Source organism: Neolamprologus multifasciatus, chromosome 22 (genome assembly GCF_963576455.1).
Source record: "Neolamprologus multifasciatus chromosome 22, fNeoMul1.2, whole genome shotgun sequence".
NCBI lineage: Eukaryota > Metazoa > Chordata > Actinopteri > Cichliformes > Cichlidae > Neolamprologus > Neolamprologus multifasciatus.
The window spans coordinates 8,496,141-8,517,128 of NC_140459.1; the positions used below are offsets into that span (position 1 = coordinate 8,496,141).

The 20,988-nt window shown below is 39.1% G+C and overlaps 2 protein-coding genes across 2 annotated transcripts; one reads left to right on the top strand and one right to left on the bottom strand.

Moving 5' to 3' along the window:
• Positions 1 to 737: 737 nt before the first annotated feature.
• On the bottom strand, positions 738 to 5,725 carry LOC146492866 (uncharacterized). Its single transcript, XM_085149459.1, has 2 exons — positions 3,356 to 5,725; positions 738 to 1,690 (listed from the first exon to the last, which is right to left on the bottom strand). Exons 1-2 carry the CDS (start codon positions 4,190 to 4,192, stop codon positions 1,364 to 1,366), a joined length of 1,164 nt encoding a protein of 387 aa, XP_085005585.1. The 5' UTR covers positions 4,193 to 5,725; the 3' UTR covers positions 738 to 1,363.
• A 2,218-nt stretch (positions 5,726 to 7,943) lies between these two features.
• Positions 7,944 to 10,674, top strand: LOC146492867 (uncharacterized). Its single transcript, XM_085149460.1, has 3 exons — positions 7,944 to 8,656; positions 9,972 to 10,159; positions 10,293 to 10,674. Exons 1-3 carry the CDS (start codon positions 8,221 to 8,223, stop codon positions 10,437 to 10,439), a joined length of 771 nt encoding a protein of 256 aa, XP_085005586.1. The 5' UTR covers positions 7,944 to 8,220; the 3' UTR covers positions 10,440 to 10,674.
• Positions 10,675 to 20,988: the final 10,314 nt, after the last annotated feature.

A 20,988-nucleotide genomic window follows, 5' to 3' on the forward strand; every position in this document is an offset into this window, starting at 1 on the left:
TCTTTTTTGAAAGGACTTTGCCATAATGTGACATACAGATGATTCACAATTCTTTATACTGTCTTATATAATTACAAATTACCAAGCAATGATTATCAGATTTAACAGTTTCTTGGATAGACAAGATTGTAGGCCAGGATTTCTAATTAGATCAAATAGTATATATGGTTAATTATAAAATATTGCTATATTTTTGACAGATTATGCACTTCTGTCTACCCTTCTCTGAAATTAAAGTGCCTGGGAACACAGGCAGTCAATACACAGATGTTGTCGATATGCTTTTGTCATTTGCAATTTTTTAGTTGTCTGTACTACATAGTCCAAAAAAAAAATTAGAAATTGATTAGATTTCAGTTTATTTATCCGGTAGTTCAACAACACATATCATCCTTTCAGAAGTGGTGAGTTTTGCAAAAATAGCATTCGAATGAAATTGCTGTTCATCAACAGAACAGGTGGGTGCAAAGAATTTGTTATTCAGCTGATAAAATAAGCTTCAGATAAATTCAGTGACCAAAAAAGAATGTTTATATCTATTAGAAATTCTAAGAGTTCAAAAGGTCTCGATTTAGTTCTTTATTTTTTCAGTTTTGTTTAACCAACATTAAAAAACTAAAGCTCGTCTGGAATCAGAATAAATAGTTAAAAAAAAAATAGCAAAAATGACATGAAATAATTATATTTTTAGACAGAGAAACTTGAGTTTAGAAAAATGCCAAGGTGCCCCCCCCCCCCCCCTCAGATTATGATGCCCCTTAGTACCATTTCATGTAGCTTGCCAGTGTGACAGTTGGTGTTATAATATATATAAAGCAACAAGGCATAATAGAATATCTCTTCGATTTTAAACTGTATTCTAGCCAACATAAACAACTAAACATTCCCATCATTAACAAATAGAGATGGTGTAAATAAATACCAACTCACCATTTAAAAGTTATTACAAAATACTCAACATAAACCACCATTATCTGAGTAAACACTGTACATTAAAACTCCTAACACATTAAATTAAGACGTGTCTTATGTTTTGATCCATGTATCAAGCCAAATAGACAGTTAAAGTAATTCGAAGTAATACACATAGACATAGAACTTGATAACATTTGACAGAACATTACAATGTTTTTGTGCTAAAGAACACTCAGAATATCATTAACAGGCAGAGACTCCCCTTTATACTTTAGTTCACTGACCCTCCTGGAACACAACAATAAATATTTCTATATAAGATATTCTCATAAATGACTGTGTACTAGAAAGCTTACAGTTTACAGTCTGTTTAATATCCAGAAGTTAGCTTTCTCACATATAGCACAGGTCAATTTTGAGAAATGTTCTCTGCTGCAGTGTATGCAATTTACACTAATGCCATGATGTTCTCTCTTAAATGCATGTACAAGTTCACAGCCTGATATGGGTCTGTTGGTGGAGTCAGATGGGACTCAGTCATGATGATATTGCACAGTTCATATACATCGGGGTCACATGTTTTGGTCAGTCGAAAAACACACTCAGTTTTACACATTTCAACATCTTCTTCTTCAGTGGGGCAAAGGAAGTCTCTTGTCCCGTAGAGCTCAGGTAATGTATACATTACATTAGGTCGACCACTGGGGATATTGATGTTTGTTGATGGCCTGATGGAGTGTGTATTCCAAACCTGTGCAGTGTCATCCAGCTCATCCTGTTAAAAAGAATACAGAAATTTAAGAAATGTGATCGCATGTACGTATATACATATACGCAGATCACGATGAGACAACTCACTCACTGAGAGGAAGGTTTCTTATATTTATTCAATTTATTATTTTTAAACAATCATGCGAATTTTTGTAATCATGTATTTTACCTAATGTCATCTGTACAAGTGTTTCACACACTAACTACGGTTACTGTTATGCTGTGATATCTTACATTAGTACTATTAGTCTTATTACTACCTGCTTGTCTCATCTACTCCCCTCATAATAATCAATTTGTTTTATGTCACTGATCATTGTATTTTGTATTTGTAAGTTATTTGGATATTCCAATCTAAATAATTCCAAATTGTAAATAGTTAATATTATAGATAAGAAATTTTCATATGCCATGTCAACATCTTCAACATAGATGTTACCAGTGTTGGGAAGGTTACTTTTAAAATGTATTCCATTACAGAATACATGACCCGAAATGTATTCTGTAACATATTCCGCTACGTTACTCAATGAGAGTAACATATTCTGAATACTTTGGATTACTTAATATATTATCATGCTGTTTACAACTACGTGAATGTACTATTGCTGTGATTTATTACTGTTACTGAAGGTCCGTGGCTCCGAAACATAGTAAAGGGACCTCTGGCTAATACGGTGGGTTCTGTGTCTGGTCGTAGCCAAAAAATAGCTTTACTTTGTTGTCTGGGTCAACTTTGCTTGCGAGAGAGAGGCGTTGAAAGGCTGCTCCAACGGAACTTATTGTTTTTGGAGGAAAACATGAACACGGTGTACAGTCTAGTCTTAATAGCTTACTTACAACTGGGCTCCTCAGGCACTCTTCTTGGCTGCAGTGGTTATTATTATATTTACATGCTTCCAGCTCCCGTTTCTGCTCGATGACAGCTCCTACTTTTTTTTCTCCCTCCCTCGCTCACAGACACATCAGGGGTATGGCAGTCCATTCTCCCTGCAGCACGGACTACACTGCCTATGATGCTACATTCTTTAGAGCTATGCCTGTAGCATTCTGCCTATTAGCTTAGCACAACAACAACAAAAAGGCCTCTCTCACCCAGGAAACACGCAGAGAGAGAGCGTCACCCTGTAACCATGGCAACCGTAACGCTGCCGCCTGGAGCAACAGAACGTAGCTGTCAAACAAAACCCAAACAGTCCTGACCCGTGACAATATGAAACAGGAAAGTACTGCTGTGTAATCCATTTATTTCAACAAAGTGACTGTATTCTAAATACCACCTTTTTAAACGGTAACTGTAACGGAATACAGTTACTCATATTTTGTATTTTAAATACGTAACGGCGGTACATGTATTCCGTTACTCTCCAACACTGGATGTTACTGTAGTCTTGGTTGTTGAGCTCTTCCTTAAGGCGGCCGATTGCTTAAGCCTAAATTATAGTATTTACACAATTTTTTATTTCATTTACTCCCTGCTCCTCTCAACCGCTTCTCCCTGTCTTGTCTCTTTCTTCCTGCAAGTCTCTCCATTTCCTAAACCTGGCACAGGTCTCATCTCTCACAGTACTTCGTGTATTACCTCTCTATCACTTCCTCAGTTTCTTTTATCTCTCACTCACACACGCATGCATCCATACACGCAACAAAACATATTTTATTAACTCACCTGGATGAGTCCCATGCAACAAAACTGAAGGAGGTTTTTGTCCAGAAACCCACCATCAAAGTACCCGTTGTCTCTGATGTCTGCAAATAAGGATAACCAGAACTCCAGACACTGGCTGCGAAGAAAACGCCACCAGTATTCAATCCTTTGATTGGCGGTACTTGCTCCCTCCAAGTAACTCTCAAGGGTGTCGTTAGGAGCCACGGGCACAAGGAAACGCTGAAAGCCTCTAACATGGCCATTTTCAGTTCCAAGATCGCCCCTCACAACTCTAGGGCAGCCCTTTAAACGCTGCACCGCTTCTATGTAATACCCCCCGATCACTTTCGGATTACTATTTGTTGTGTACGCATTAAGCCAGATTAGTTTTCTAGAGAAACCGTCAATACTACCATTGATACAGATGCCATATGGCTTCAGTTTGTCGTAGGAGTCCATGTGCCAGATGAAATTCGGCCCTTTTGAAAAATAGTTCCTTCGCCTGAAACGTCTTGCTTGCCTCAGTGCGACGCCTCGGGGATCCAGCTCCTTCAAAACCAAGCGCACATCCTCTTTCCTCACGCGTAGTCCATGTTCCCTGCATTTAGCGTACATCCATCGGTATCCGTGAAGCTGCCCAGAGTACTGCAATTGGTTGTCTATAAATTCAACCAAGACGGCCAGGTCAGAGTACGCTTTGTGGCGAGTGTGTCCCCTTGCGCTAAGAACTCTCTTCAGATGTCTTTCGCTTATATGAAAACTGTGTCTACTGCAAAGCACAGTTTTAATGTCTTTATAGTTTAGTCCAAGCTCAAAGTAAAAATCTATGAATCGCTCAAATGGGTGTGTGTCCTCCATCGCTGTGGTTGTTTCTAAAGTTTCAGTGCTGATTTGGAGGTGTATGGTATGGACTTTTGCGAGATCCCGAGTTTTTTTTTTGTTTTTGTTTTTGTTTTTTTTTCCGAGTTTTTTTTTTTTGGTTTTTTGTTTTTTCCGAGTTAGTTTTGCGAGATCTCGCAAAAGTTTTGCGAGATCCCGAGTTTGTTTTGCGAGATCTCGCAAAAGTTTTGCGAGATCTCGCAAAAGTCCGTCTTAATTTTTTTTTTCTCCCATGTCCCCTGCGGGGCTCCGTAAAAAACAAACCCGATAGAAAGAAAAAACGATCTGTCAACGTCTCATTCACCCAGCGGTGCAGAAAGAGTTAAATTACGTTCTCTACTGGAGTCCTACGTCATGTGACAAATCTGGCCAATGTGATTGGCTGTGCCTTTCAGGGAGCTCTGTTTAGTTTTAGCAGCGGCAAACCTGCGCTGCCAGGAGGAGAGGAGGACGGCAGCAAAACAGAAGATCCTGGATATAAGAAAGTATTTTTCAAAGAAACCTGTAAGTCGCTTAAAGTCAAGTTCACTCATAAAATGTGTCCGTCACAATAACGTTACAGGCTATGCTAGGCTTTGGCCCACATCAGTCTAAAATTGTATGCAACCATGAATAACGTGTTTTGGAAACTAACTGCACAACATGCAGCACTATTAGTTCTCTCAGTCTCTGAGCAGCATTTCTAATTTTGATTGAAACTGTCAGAGAAAACGGAGCCTCGAGCAAGCCAGGATATTAGTTTACAGAGGCTGTTAAAATTATATATCTAACGTTAAAATGTTGGTGACACAATAATTTCATCCTAGTGGTACTGACATATTCATAGGGTTCATTTTTGAGACAAAATATCATGAGGTAGTTATGATTTTGCGAATATTCCACCTTGTAGTGCAGTTTGCACAAATTGTTTTTAAAATGCACTCACACTACAAACATTACTGATGAGTCAAGATCTGCACAAATTGACAGAAACACTGAAGCAGCTACACATTTTATTCTTATTGTCATGTATGTCCTATTTGTCAGGTGACAGAAGAACCAACACAAAGCTCAGAGAGTAATGGTGATACAAGATCACAGGTGAAGTTGGATGATGACTTGGTGGTTCATGACTGTATTTGAAGCACATGTGTGACTGCATGTATGTTGAATGTCTCACTGTTATTCATCAGGTGACAGAGGCAGCTCTGCCATGTAGTAGCTCGGACAGAGGTGAAGAGGCGAGGTCACAGGTGACTGACTGATGATTTGGTGCTGTAGATTAACTAGTATTTATTAAATACTAGTTAATACTAAATAATTATTAACAATTGTTAGGCTGCTGGTGTAAATTGATTCATTAGTGTTTATTTGACAAAGAATCTGAATTGACACGTCTCACTTTTTATATGGCACGAATCAATGTGTTATTTTATCATGTGGCAATATGTCCTAGTGCAGTCGGAGGGGAAGAGCCAGGGCCAAAGGTGAGGCACATCAAGCACATAGTAATAATTTTAATCTGAGGATAAAACGCAGCACGGTGGCATGGTGGTTAGCACTGTTGCCGCACAGCAAGAAGGTCCTGAGTTCAATTCCAACATCAGGCCGGGGTCTTTCTGTGTGGAGTTTGCATGTTCTCCCCGTGTTTGCGTGGGTTCCCTCCGGGTACTCCGGCTTCCTCCCACTGTCCAAAGACATGCAGCTTGTGGGGATAGGTTAATTGGACAAATTCAAATTGCCATTAGGTGTGAATGTGCGAGTGAATGTGAGTGCGAATGGTTGTCTGTCCCTGTGTGTTGGCCCTGCGACAGACTGGCAACCTGTCCAGGGTGTACCCCGCCTCTCGCCCTATGACAGCTGGGATAGGCTCCAGTGCCCCCCGCGACCCTGAAAAGGATAAGCGGAAGCGAATGGATGGATGGATGGATGGATAAAACGCATGTACTGAGGCTGGAAGAAGCTTCAGTGCTCTCAGAAGACTAAAAACATGGCTAAGGTCAACAATGACTCAAATGAGATTAAACAATGCTGCTGTATGTCAACCAGGAGAGACTGGACAGTATAGATGTAAAACAAACATGCCAGCAGTTTATCTCAGTTAACAAGAGGAGCAGGCATGTGTGTGGCTCCTTCACATAGCGGACATTGAGTTGTTGTGTGGGACACCAGTAGTCCGTGTCTGTTGCTGTAACAGTAGTTCATGTTTAGAATAAAAAATCCCAGCTCACTGACTTGATCGGGGCAATAGTGCCTAAAATGTTGCATAATTTTGCTGAGAGATCTTTTACTTTGTGGTAATCTTAGATGAGTAGTTTTATGGACAAAAACCAGCAGGTCATTCAGTGTTCCCTTAGTGCTAATGTATAAGAGATGTTGGTGTACTGTAACTGAACTAATGTTGTTAATTTCTTAAAGTCATATTCTTTTATTGTCATGACTCTATTTTTATTTTTGTATGATACCTGATTTATATGGAATATGAACTAAAGTCTAAAATACTTAAGCAATTTAACGTTATACAATTCACATATAAAACTATGAATTGTGATTTTAAATGGTTTAAAAGCATCTGGAATAGCATATGTAGGCAAGTATATATCTCCTTTTTTTTTTTTTTTATCAAGAAGCAAAGACAAAAAGGGGGGAAAAAAAGAAACAGGGCAGGGTTCGGTGGTTGAATCATCCGTCCCCACCAATGCCAAAACCAAATCTACGCCCTTGGGTCTGTTCATGGTAATCTTTTTTTAAAAAACTGATTTTTTTCATGTACTCAAATTCATGGGACATTTTTATTATAATGTAGTAAAAGAAAAAAAGACCAATTCTGAGCCAGGAAATTAACATGAAAATGAAATAATTCATACAAACAGTATCTCTTCAAAAAAAAAAATTATCTACAGGCTGTGTTTGAAAATATTTATTGTGTGTAAAAATTTGCTTACATGTTTTTTTGTTTGTTTGTTTGTTTTTGATGGGCAGTAAGAGATAAGAGGTATTCAACTATTTGATTTCAACATCTTATAATTTCTCCTCAAACATTTGTGCTGCCTTCAGATGCAATTACACTATAATAAATCAGTAATTTCTTAAATAGGATTTAATTTACATAAGTAGGCTATATATCATATTTCTATTTAGAAGATAACAAGGATCTGTTAATTTGCTCCTCCTTGAAAAAACTGCAAATAATTAAAAAAAAAAAAACCTTAAACAAAAGTGCACGTATTCACTTTTTCTTGGTTTCTTTGGTTCGTTCCCCAAATTATCCTTAAAAAATTGCAAAGCACCAAGTCTAGTTCTTGAAATGCTTTATGCAAACCAGCACCACATCTTTTGCCTCTCAAAACTACCTCATGTCGCTTTCATCATATGCATTGTTTAAAACAAGACAGTCGGAAAAATCTGCTGTCAGTTTTATTTTTAAAGCGCTGCGAGGCCCTTAAATTTACATGTTATGGAGGCTGATCCAAGATTGTGCAGGGTTTCACTGCAATCAGCAGAAGAGACCCTGTTACTGAAGCAAGTGTCATGACTGTACAGCACAATGGAAAAAAAAAATACTTTGCAGCTGACACCTGGACTGGGTGGATTAAAAAAAAGTCCAAGGTTTTGGTGAGGTTTTGCAAAACTTACCCTCAAACTAACGAAATTATACGAATGACAGTCATACTGTACAAATAACATTTTGCTGTAGGTTTATCTTCACTTATTAAAAAATGTCTAAAATGTACATTTCGTTCTAAGATGTAATGAGAAACATTTTTGCCCCTGAGTGACCTGACATTAGCAGCCTGCTCTGACCAATCAATTGCTCTGCTCTGACCAATCAAATTGCCAAATTTGATTGGCTCAGTACTTGATTGGCTCACTGCCCGTGGGACAATGAGAGTGACAGATTTCCCAGACTTGAAATTGATACTTTTCCCTCTGTATCTCTCTCGCTCTCTTTTTTTAAACATAGTTCACGTTGGGTCACACGAGTGGGCCCATTTGGTTGATTTAGTGCGGATACTACGGTTAATGAAATGTCCATGTCTTTACCTAAAGACTCAGTAGGGACAAACGACTACTCAGGGAAGCCAAAATGCGCCCGGTGCCGACACCACGGGATTATCGTCCCGAAGAAGGGTCACACAAAAATCTGCCCTTTCTTGAAGTGCCAGTGCTGGAAGTGCTACCTGATAACGGAGAGGACGAAGATCGCCGCCCTACAGAGGGGAATGAAAAGAGCCATGAAAGAGACCCGGCCCGGAGCCAGAAGGGTTAACGAGCAGGGGGACATGGCTTTTGGGACCTTGAACCCAGATGGGGGTGCTCCATCCACATCGGAACCGATGTGCCCGCCACCCGCAGGAGGCCCGGAGAAGGGCTCACCCGCCGACCCTCGGAGTAGGCCTGAGGCGGGAGGACAGCCCGAGTCCGGCTGTCGCGACAGCAGGGATGTGCTGCCGTCGGCTGGTGGTAAATTTACACCTCTCACTAAGCTAATACTGTTAATTATGAAATATGAAACGTTGAGCTCAACGGACTGGATTAACGTGAAGCGGGAAAGTCGTTAATATAAGCAGACATCTAAACGAATTAGCAAGAAATTATAAAACTAAACTGACATCTTTTTCTCTCTCCCGTATTAGCATACATATACATTTGTATGGCAGCTTGTTTCCGCTAATAAATACAAACTTTTGACTGGCAGAATTAAGCCAACTGTCCGGTTACTATTAACATTTCTTAATCGTTTAATAGCTCAAATCTTAAGGTTATTATCTCAATTTGTAGTTATTTTCTCAGAAAAATGAATTAGTAAGTTGAAATTTTGAAATAATAATCTGACATTCTTATGTCCTTCATAGGATTTCAGTTGATAGATTGTTTTGTTTTTTGTTTTTTTAATTATTATTTGTTTTTAATGCATCTACATATGCATTTAAAAACCATGCTTCTGAATTAAATACCTGCACAAAAAAAAAGAAGAAAAAAGTGTGAGAGAATAGTTTGACTTGTTTCACAAATGTAATATCTTTAGGACATTAAGAGGGACAGAGAAGGGCTGAAGTTAGCAGGTTTAAACTTCATGGAGCACTGATATTCTAATTCATACAAAGTGAGACATTTAAGATTTTACTGTGACTTATTTAAAGTATAAAAGTAATACTAATGATAATTTTGTTTATGGTCTTTGCTGATTATTCTTGTCACAAAGTTTAACAACTTGTGCCGGAGCTGCACCCACTTGATGAAATATTCAGTGTTATTGTTTCATTATATATAACAATAAACTACATAATTAAATAGTTTAATCTACATCCATAAACTGTATTTGTTAATATTTGCATAATCATTGATATGGGTGTACATCCATGCAAATGAATCTCTTTTTTCTTTTCCACTGTGCATCTAATTTTGTGTGATTTTTTTTTTTTTATCTTACTGACCTACTTTGTCTTTTATTGTATTTCTTTTATTTATTTATAATATTTATTGTATTTATTGGGCTATTCTCACTATTTTTAGGAATTTCCTGGGGTAAATAAATAATATCTTATTTTTCTCATTTCATCTGATCTTTTAAATTCTTTGTGTTTTAGTGTAGTTTTATCTTGATCCATAGTTTTGGGTTAACCCCTAAAAAAATAAATATACTTAATAACTCAAAATTTAGACTTACTCAGAAGTAACCTAAAAATGTCTTCAGTGTTGAGTGTGAGTAAGAGTTGAGTAAGAATCTGTGTGTTTAAATGTACAGTAGCTTATAATGCTTTATCTTTCCTTCCAGATTCACCTTTTTTCAGTGAATTCAGGCAGATGGCACGTCTGCCTCTTGTTCACTTTCCAGTTAGCATGCCAGGCTATCACGCCAGCAGCTATCCCTCTCCATCTCATCAATTCCTGCCCAACATGTGGCTGCCCCCTGTACATGTTGGGTACTTGTACCCTCCCCCACTACAGCCTGGTCCTCCAGCTGTAAGCCACTGTTTCTACTACACTACATGAAAGATGTGCTGAAAAAAATGGCTGCAATGATCTTCGAAATGTTTCGTTAATATTGTTTAGACAGAGATGTGTAATGCAATAAATATGCTTGTATCTCTGTCAGGCTTGCAGGGGAGCCTTCTTTACCCATCAGTCACTGCCTGAGACTTTTAAGGAAGAGCTGATGTCACGGCAGCACCCACCACTTCCTGCACCCAGAGCCACTGAGCAGGAAGCTGCTCAGCAAGTTGATGAGGGGAATGAATCATAAAAAAATATGTATACACGTTTTCCCTGTTATTAAGTTATTGTGTTTCTTGTTCCCTTGTTCCAGTTCACGTTTAGGTTCTTGAATTGTTGTTGAATTGTTTAAAATTTAAAGGTTACACATCTGTTTAATTTTCTGGATTTTCAAAATCAGTTGTTAAATGTTTTATTAGGATTTTATTTTATTTTTTTAATATTTACTGTTGTTCAAATTTCCATTAAAGTATGTGTCAACATATCTATGTAGCATTTCCTTTATTTTTTTATTTTATTTTATTATAGTTTGTTTTGTAACTGAGCCATATTGTTTGGTAGTTGTTGTTTTCTTTTGTTTGTTTGTTTTGTTGTTGTTTCCAAGCACTTTGAATTAGCTCCTGAATTCTGCAAGTTGTCCACAAGGGGGAGCAGATACACTTTCAGTCTAATCCAGGGGTTTCAAACTGACTTCAGTGACTCCACACAGTCAAGTTATAGCTCAGTTGTTCAAATTAAACAGTTATGAGTTATTCAAATTAAATAACATCATTTTTAGTGTATATAATTCATTTGACTTGTAAAGGTCAAAAATACTTTGACCATGGGTTCATTTTTGCAGATGTGTAGTAATACAGGAACAGCATTGCAGTTTATTAGAAAACTGAAGATATTCACTGCAGTTCTCACCAAACCATCGGGTGGTTTATCCAGTGACTGTGAAGAAAGAAGGGAAGTTTTTTTCTGTGTTTTTGAAGTCAAACTTACCCAAACAATTCCAAACATGCACCACTCTACCTGCAGTGGCTCTGCGGCCCACTAGAGGGCCCTGCTGTACAGTTTGAGTGTTTTCACTCTCAGCAAAAAAACAAGAATGCTCCCACATTTTCCTCATTTTTTGTGTTGCATTGAAAGAAGAGCCAAAAGCATTAGTGTTGTTTATTACACTTAATAGGAATAAGTAACAATGCTGGAGAAATGTCTTGACATAGCTACAGCACGCTGTAAATAGGCAGATACATCAGTGGTCCAGCATTAAATCATGTCTGGTACTAAAGTGAGTAACCTATTAAGTACTTTATGCTCTCTTGGCTGTCTCTGGGCATTCACTGACCCTTTCACTCGTTCACGCTGATATATTTAGCATCTTGGTGCTGTGGTTTCACCATGCTGGTGAGATTTTCATCAGAATGATTCATGTTTGCATGAGCAACTTCAAGCCAAATCCCTAAGTGCAGCACTCAGGAGGCCGGGGATTACCTGAATTCCTGAGAATACAGATAAATAATAGATGACATTCTTCTTAATTTGTCTTTTCTCCTCTTTCTCTTTACATCTGTGCTGTTTTTTCTCTTCCTTTTATTTTCTTCCTGTTTTGTCCCTTTGGACTTACAGGAAGGTCTTCAGTCAGAACTGGAATCATTTACGGCCCTTTTATTCTAACCTCCTGAGAACCGAGGAAAGGAGCAAATCTTCCCACTTAACTTTTTTGGGATTTCCTTCCTCTTTGGCGGTATTAGAGGCCACCCAAACACATGGGGAAGTGGGGAAAGCCCAGGGTGTCCTCTGTTTATTACATCAGGACAAATAAGTCAAAAGATACAGACCAAAAACAAATGTCCATTACAAAGGACACAAAATGAATAGGCTTGTTCTCAGGAGGATATTATAATTTCTATAGTATTTAAGAGAACAGGATTATAAGGCCAATTCATCATAAGAGCAATGAGCGCCTGTGATATTGTTTGCATGTATAAATATAAGGAAAGCACACAGAGGTGCTTCAAATACTCCAACAATAGCAAATGAAAGCCAACCTAATGTTGCTCATTATAGCCAGTAAAAGCTGAACCAGGTGCCCAGTGAGTTCTTTTAAGGTAGTCTTTCTTAAGGAGGGAGAAGGCCTATCACCTGAGCTGAGAGCATGGCTTTTAACAGTTTTGGGTGGTGCTGCTTTTCTCTTCTCAATAAAATTCAATTTTATTTACTTAGTGCCCAATCACAATGACAGTCACCCCAAGGGTTTTATGTTGAGGTAAAGACTCTACAGTAATAGAGAGAAATGTCAGACAGAACCAGGCTGAGGGAGGTGCAGGCAGCTGCTACGAGTGGATGGAGGTAAGGGGAGGGAGACGGGACAAAAGACATACTGTGGAAAAGTTAACAGTAACTAATTATTAAATGCAGAGCGGTGTATAAACCCATATAAACACGAGAAGCTCCCAGCAGCCAGGAAGCGTAACTAAGGGAGGGTTCTGAAATATAAAATCTTTACATCTGGACTTCAGATTTGCTCCACTGTTCACAAAGTGTCAGAGATTATAAGGATTAAAGGTTTTAAAGAAAAATCCATCAGGACAAAGAAACAAACTGCAATCAGTCATTGCAAATTAAATAAAGTGAGTTAACAGCATTACTTGCATGACTGCAGATCTGCAAAACAGGTTCTTTAGGTCAACATTACCAACACGCAATTCTTCTTCAGCATAAAACTTGCCTCACATGCCTTTAGCCCCATGATCGGAAGACTGGGGGTTCGAATCCACTGAACGACTACCCTGAGGTACCCCTGAGCGAGGTGCGATCCCTACACACTGCTCCCCAGGCGCCCAGTGGCTGCCCACTGCTTCACTGAGTGAATGGGTTAAATGCAGAGAGGAATTTCTCCACGGGGATCAATAAAGTATGCATTATTATTATTATTATTAATATTAAACATGACAGTGAATGTCAGCAACAAAGAACAAGCAAGTGTATTTACTTTCAACAATGTGGAGTCTCCAGGTAACTGAAAAAGCACCAACTGTGAATCTTTTGATCTCGTGTTGAATTATTTCAACTCAAACATGTTCAGATTCCTGGTGAAAAACTCAGTACGTTTGATAGAAAAAGATCAGAGACGTCTGATGTTTTGTAGGTTTTAGTCTAAAAAGTGAAAAAGTAAAACAGCTAAACCAAAGCTGGGTTGATATTTATACCACGCAGTATGCTTCCAGAATTCACTTTATAATGGTTGGTAAAAATTTTCCAGTTGCCGCCTACGCACAGCCCCGAGGAAAATTCATAACCTGACAGACTCTCCTGAGTTATCCAGTTATATAAGGTTGGCGTCAGTTACAGCGAACACATAAGCAGCTTAGATGAACTTGTTTTATTGAAAGCTTAAGCTACTGTTTTGCTGCACACTGCAGAGGTCAAGCTTTTGAAACCAAAAATCAGCAATGGAAAATCACTCGGTCTATATTTTTCTTTAGTTCTGTTTGCAAAAATGCACTTAAAGAAATGCAAAAGTACTCATTATTCACCCAATGCATCATGCATTGTTTCAGTCTTGCATTATTTAACTGGTAAAAGTGACTGCTGTATGTTAAAGGTCCCCAGTTGTGTTTTCAGGCATCACACTGTCTGTTTCACAGTCTGCACTGATGCCTAACACTGCATTTTCTTGCATGACTGTTCAACCCCCCCAAACAAAAACAATTAGAAACTCTGCTTGTGGAACTTGTGACTGACCATAGGTTCTAAAGATAATGATCTTCAGCAGCCCTTTTAGCGAGTGCATGTAATTGTGTAGTGGTGTTTTCAGTTTCAACCAAACTTGGCAGCTTTGTGATCTCCAAAATTGAGCGTTGTTCAGACATTGTTAAGAGAACAAATCACAATGTTTTCCTAACTCAAACCATTTATTTATTGTCTCGCCGCCCCAAACTGCAAGCAAAAAGAAAACACTGACATAATGCATCAACAACATGACATGAAATAAGGGTTTAAAGTCCGGTGTTCTAATGCAGAGTTTGTACCTCTTTTAACTCGTGCAATAAACAGAAGATTTATGTCCCCACTTCAGTGTTTTTGTTGCTTTTTTGCAAGCCCTTTGGATACACAGTGGAAGGAATTGTGAGCAGACTGAATGCTGACTGGTCAAAAACACGAAACGGAAAAGGAGCAATCGCAGAGCTCTGGTGGATGTAGTCAGGGGAAAAAACACATCGAAGATCACAAACAGTGGCTACAATCAAGGCTGAAAGGAGAACCTTAAGATGTAGTGCAATGGCACAGTGTGGGAGAAATATTATCTCAGATATAGGTCACAATCATTTCTATTTTGAGTGCCACTATATTACAGCACAGTCCTCCTTTGTGTCTAAGCTGACTGTGCGGTTATTCTGAGACTCTCTGCTCTTTGTTTAGTCAGACAACTGACTTTAGTTTTTGCACATCAAATCAAATGTTTATGTTTTATAACACAATCTCGTCCGTCATCACAGAAAGCCTCCTCTGTAACTCAAAAATTACTTGGAAAAGAAACCCACAAACAGCATGTCAACACAAGAATCACTGCCAGTAAGAGTGAAAGACTTTCCTCAGAATCTCCACCCTGAATAAGAACGTGTTGCTGCAGATGTAGAGATAACAGCTTTAACACTTGGCTGTGTTTCACCAGGAGGGACTTTTTTAAGCTGCCTTGAAAGATTGTGTCAAATTCAGAGATAACAGATACCATCTCATCACTGCCCACAAGAACTGGTTTCCTGCAAATTCAAATGATAACAGTGGGAAAGAAACCACACCGGGTGGGTAATTTATAGGATACGATAATAAGAAATCACATCTAAGAGCTTAAGTACTTTGTACAGAGTTTTTATTTAATCGACCATGAAGCCATGAAGACAGTAACCCTCTGGGCTGTATGTGACCGTTGACACTAAGTGCTTCTGTTAATGGAATGTGGCCTGACCGGGGTGACTACAAACATTTACTGGATGTGCTAAAGAATGTGTAAAAACAATAATTGCTTTGGCAATTCTGTTTTTTATTACAGAGATCAATCACTCTAATTGTTTCAAACAAACTGACGGCTATCACAACTATAAAAATTTATTAGTTGTAGTAATTATCACTTTTTCCCAGACACAGGGTGCCTCATGTCGGGAGACCTTCTGCGTAGATGATTGTCAAAAGTTTTGCACACATTAATCTGAGCGCTTCTCTGTACAGATGTGAGAGAGGATTCAGTTGTGTTAATAAATACTAAAGTTCAAAGTCGGTTTCAATAACTTAAAAAAAAAAGAGTAGTCTGTTTACGCATAATCACAATCACACACGTTATTTTACTTGCGCAACATGTTTTCCTGCAGCGTTTCAATGAGGTGATAAACTTTTAAAGCATGATTCAAGATAGAACAACAATTTATTTTACGCAAGCATCTTTAATTTGTGAGCCAGTAGCAGATCTGTGCATCGCTCAGTGGCTGAAAAATACTTCTTGCACTGGAAATGAAGGAGAAAGAAGCATAAAATGTAATTACCTGTATTCACTTCAAGTTTTACTTTATCGCAGTTTGTCAACAGATACTCTTCTCGCTCTGCACAATAAGACTGCTGGCACCACCGATGACACTACATTATTGTAGTTGTCAGCTCTGCAAGAGAAACACTAAGAAGTAAAAAGAAAAGCATATTGTGTCCCAAGACCTTTAACATAACCTGAACTGTGGACATATGAGAGATTATGTTCCTCTTAGCTGTTCCAACCTTTTGCTGCTTGGTCTCACTTTTTAAATAAACAATCACACTTATGCAGACCAAAGTTGGTATAAGGATTGCTGATAATATGATAAAAATGTGTGACTTTCGTATTTGTTATTATGTTGAAATAAGGGAATACTTTTGAGAAAACTGCAATGATCAGAGAGTAGATAAGATAAGTTTGAGCCGGGCTCTTGAACTTGGTGTGGCTGTGCCTCGGGGGGGAACCAATATCTATCTACAATCACTTTTTAAATCTCTGTTGTGACAGTGTGTTATTTTGCCTTGAGAAAAAAAAGTAAAAGTAGTTGTTCTGGCTTTTAATGAGGCTAATGTGCCGTTGTAGGTTGCAGAACATGCCACACTTTAAAGTTTATCTAGGAATCTCTCATAGAAAATCCTGCCGTTGAAGGTAAAATTTACCTTTAGCAACAAACTAGGCAGATGTGCAATGTTCCAGTTATGTGACACCACGGTGTGTGCTAATAATGTAGCTCAGTGACAAACTTCAGCTGTCATGCTCAGTACTCGTTGGCCGCTCCATGAAAGTGTGGATCTCGCCTTGTATTAACAGTTAGGTTAGTGATGTTGGATCGCTTATACCAGCTGAGAATTATCGAAACTGGTTTCGTGAACATGACGAGGGACATGGATGTGCAGCACAGAAATCTGCAGAAACTGGGCCATGCTATCAAAACTCTTTCCAGCGCCTTTTTGAATCTATGCCATGAAGAACTGAAGGAATTCAAAAGGTAAAGGCTGTTCCAAACCAGTCCTACCAAGGTGTCTAATAAATATGACGGATGGTCTGTGTGGGCAGAAGTCTTTCTTTTTGAAAGCATTTGCACATTTTTGGAGACTTAACGCTTCTGCTGCAATTATTTTGAGTGCAAAAGCATGGTTACATGAGTGCTCATCAGTTAAAAATTAAAGTGTTGAACACTGTCACTTCTCACCCTCAGCTCACTACAGCAAAAGTAATGGTGCCACCAAACTTTTGCAGCAATCATGCTCAACTATTGCAATCATCAACTCCAGTCAGAGATAGCGCCACTGCACTCTTTTAATCAGATATGACCTCAGAAAATGTGTTCAATAACTGCTTGTGTGTTTAGATTTTTGGGGTGGAATATTTCTGAAACGGGATCATCTGGTCTAAGCTCAGAGGAGTGTGTTCCAGTGAAGAACTGTGAGTTTTGGATAAGAGATATTTTTTGAATACAAGCATGATCAGCAAAGGGAAACTCTCGGAATGGAAATAATCAAAAGAAAAACACAATCTGGGTTATTTTTGAATCCTTCTGCACAAAAGTGGACAGGTATTAATGACGAGAAGCATTTGGGGGCTGCTGGAGCAGAACGAGGTGGGTGTGGTGCTGACATGAACAAACAATGAAAACACTGTTGAAGAAACATTCCTGGCCTTGTCCTTTAGTTTCAAGCACATAAGGAAAAAGTTGAGCAATATCCTGCAGGACTGTTAACAAAGGGGAGCAAAAAAAGGAGTTCCTTGTCAGATAAGGGAGCAAAGAAAGACAGAAATGACGTTTGAAATGAGATTTTAATTCTGTAAATACTATAAATAACAATTAGCAGTCTAAGAGCTCTCGTCATGGATCTGTACACTTGCATCAGACGCTCAGTTTTCTAAATGATGCTGTCATAATTTTAAGGCTATCAATATTTACAATAGTAAACTGTTTTGTAAGTTCGATCTTTAGGTTTGACCAGATCCGCCGGAGCCGCTGAAAGACCGCACCTGCTTTTACAATCCGACACACAACGTCATGCTCAGCATCTCCATCACTTGCCGGGATGCTGCCCAGGTAGGTGAATTGATTCACCTCCTCCAGCAGTTGCAGTCCTGCCGTAATGGGGTCCTGTATCGTCACGTAACCTATCCTCATGACCTTTGTCTTGTTTCCACTGATCCATAAGCCCACTTTGGCTGCCTCTTGCTCCAAGCATGATGTCATATTAGTCATGTTTTTCCAATCGTCAGCCAACAAAGCGATGTTGTTTGGCGAAGTTGAGGTCTTTCAGGCGTTTTGGTGGATGGCAAGGTATCCCAAAGCCGTCTTGGTCCATGGCACTCCGCATAACAAAGTCGACGGCAAGAAGGAAGAGGAAGGGAGAGAGGATACACCCTTGCCTCACACCAGTCTCAGTGTTGAAGAAATCTGCGTAGCCATCCTCTGTAAGGACGCAGCAACTGGATTGAAGGTAGAGAGTTTGAAATATTTTGACTAACTGTTCAGGGATGCCATATGACGGGGCAATGCTCCAGAGGGAATCTCGATGGACACTATCAAATCCCTTTGTGAAATCGACGAAAGTAATCGAGAGACGCTGTTGGTATTCCAAACTCTGTTCGATGATGGTGCACAAGATGAAGATCTGTTCTATGCATGACCAGCCACTGCGAAATCCGGCTTGTTCTTCCCGGAGTTTCTGGTCCACCGCCTTATGGAGTCTTCGGAGGAGGACAAAGCTCAACACTTTGCCCGGAACAGAAAGGAGTGTGATTCCTTGCCAGTTGCCAGGTTGCCTTTATTTGGGAGCTTTATAATGACTCCTCTTCACCATTTTTCTGGCACTCGCATCGATGACCAGCATGAATTGAAAAGGTCAGTTATTTCATTGACGAGGCATTGTCTGCCGTGCTTAAGCATTTCTGCAGAAACCATGTCCAAACCTGGCACTTTGCCATTTTTGAGGAATTTGATAGCAGCTGCTGTTTCCTCGGTGATTATGGCGTCTGTCCTCACGTCTAAGTCGTTGGCTTGGTTGGGCGTGTTGAAGACAAATGAATTATTGAGGGGTACTGATTCAAGGTCTCTTTGAAGTGTCCACTCAACAGGCGTCTCGTTCCAATTTGGTCAGCAGCGGCTTGCCAGAAGAGTGGGCAGGTACTGCCTGCCCACTCTTCACACCAGCACACAGACGATGCAATAGAGGGTCTTCGTGTCATTTTTTTTAACTGCTTCCTGCCCTTCATGTCCCTTCTGGTCTATTCAGTCTCGCTCGTCCTGTCTACAGCTCCGCTTCACTCTGCATCTAATTCCATGTAAGCCATTTCAGTGTTTTCATTGTCGGGCATGCCTCCGTTCATCAATTAGAACCCAGGTCCGTTCCACTTCTCCTCAGCATCGTCTACCTCCACCAGCGCCTCAAACGGATCAGAATCAGGAAGAAAGATGATTGAATGCGACAGGTTTGTTGATGTCAGAGGGGCTGGTGTGATTATTCCAGACACTGCTGATGTACTGGGATTTTCCCACACAGCCAGAACAAAGTAACAAATATATTTAGTAGTGACGTATATGTAGAACTCTGTTCACAATAGAAAGAATGACTTTTAGTTGAACAACAGCGACATTGGTCCATGTCTGTAAAAGATTTGCTTTCTTAGTATCTAGACAGTAGTATTCTCATGACAGGACTTCAGGTGTATTCATTTTGGCTCAAGACCATCCAACATGCCCAGATCTGTGTTTTACAATTCAGTAGAAGTGTGTCTTGGTGTTTGGCAAGGTACTGACATTTGCAATTTAGAAACAAAGCTGTACCGGTGTAACAAAAAGCGATTAACATGAAATGATATATGTCATAGATAGGTTTTAACGACATTTTTGCACGAGTTTAACAAGGAATTTGTCCTCTTATGGGTTTTTTTTTCCATTGCTCTTGGTGTTGCTACTGCTTTATCTTCAGCACTCCTACCGTTACCATTTTCATCCAAAATCTCTTATTTGTGTTTGTTTGTGTCCAGTTTTCTACCATGTTCTCCTCGCCAACAGCCCAGTTTTCTAAATTCAGTCTGTTTCATCATTTTCCCTTTTCTGGCCATTTGTCTGCAACTCTGCTCCTGCCCACCCTCACCTCATGCAGTTTGTCCAAATCTCTCCTTCAGCCACCTGCCTCCTCTGATCCAAGTTTCAAGTTTCAAGTTTCAAGTTTTATTTGTCATATGCATGTTAGCACAGGGTCAACATTGCAATGAAATGTGTTTGACGAGCAGCAGTCACTCAGCAGCATGATACAGTACAGAAAATATAATAAAATATAATAAAATAAAATATAAAAATAGTAAGGAGCTAAATATTAGAGAGACATGGTAAAAGAGATGGTAAAAAGATCCACTATCACTCTATTCATTTTACATATTGACAAAAAATAAAAATAAATGTTGCCCTCTTCTTTTTACTTTTTAAAATACCACACCTAACTATGCATTTCATGCACATCTTGCATAAGGTTGCAGTTAACGTCATTATTTAGATGAGGCTATTTTATAACTTTAGTGACTAATTCAAACAAAACATAGTTGTCGTTTCTATCTCAACTGTGCCTTCATTGACTCGTTATGCCAGCTTAGTCTCAGCTTGCCCACATGTGTCCCAGTGTGTCAGATGAAATGCTAACTACTGTTCAAGTCCAATGTCAAAGCCTGTCAGTGTGACCTCTTAAGAATGAATCAGCCTAATTTATATTCATACAAAGCTGTGTGCCTGTATTTAATCCAAAGTTCCTTCTCCATGATGAATTCCACACATCCTTTCTTCAGAGGTGTGTGATCACCACACCCAGGTTTTACCACACAACACTGAACATGTTGATGATGGTTGATAAGTGCAAAAAATGCAAATTTGGCACAGGAGAGCAAGTCACTTTAGCTGCCACAAAAGCATGGGCCGGGCTGGTCTTTGGATTATGAGGGAAGGAACTCTAACTTTGGCAAAATCTTAAATGACGGCTCCAATTTTTTAGCTCAGACTGGTGTTTTAAAACTAACTAAAATGGAACAAAGCATGTCGTAATTATATTTAATGTTGAAGAGTCATTTACTTACACATACTTCAGCAATATATCATCCTTGGGTCTGCATCATATATTCCTTCATTGCATAATCTTGATTACACTTAATTAATCGTTACTAAACCCTGTAACTGGAAATACACCAGGTAGAAATAAAGTCTTGTATTAAACATTAAAAACATGTGTGTGACGTTCCCATATAAATCCCCAGGATAAACAGGTTAGTTTGCTGA

Excerpts from the sequence above, each read along its gene's own strand:
- LOC146492867 (XM_085149460.1), top strand. The coding sequence starts at position 8,221 with ATGTCCATGTCTTTACCTAAAGACTCAGTAGGGACAAACGACTACTCA. Across the intron at positions 8,657-9,971 it reads TGTGCTGCCGTCGGCTGGTG|ATTCACCTTTTTTCAGTGAA; the intron begins GTAAATTTACAC and ends CTTTCCTTCCAG. Across the intron at positions 10,160-10,292 it reads TACAGCCTGGTCCTCCAGCT|GCTTGCAGGGGAGCCTTCTT; the intron begins GTAAGCCACTGT and ends TATCTCTGTCAG.
- LOC146492866 (XM_085149459.1), bottom strand. The coding sequence starts at position 4,192 with ATGGAGGACACACACCCATTTGAGCGATTCATAGATTTTTACTTTGAG. Across the intron at positions 1,691-3,355 it reads GTTGCATGGGACTCATCCAG|GATGAGCTGGATGACACTGC; the intron begins GTGAGTTAATAA and ends TCTTTTTAACAG.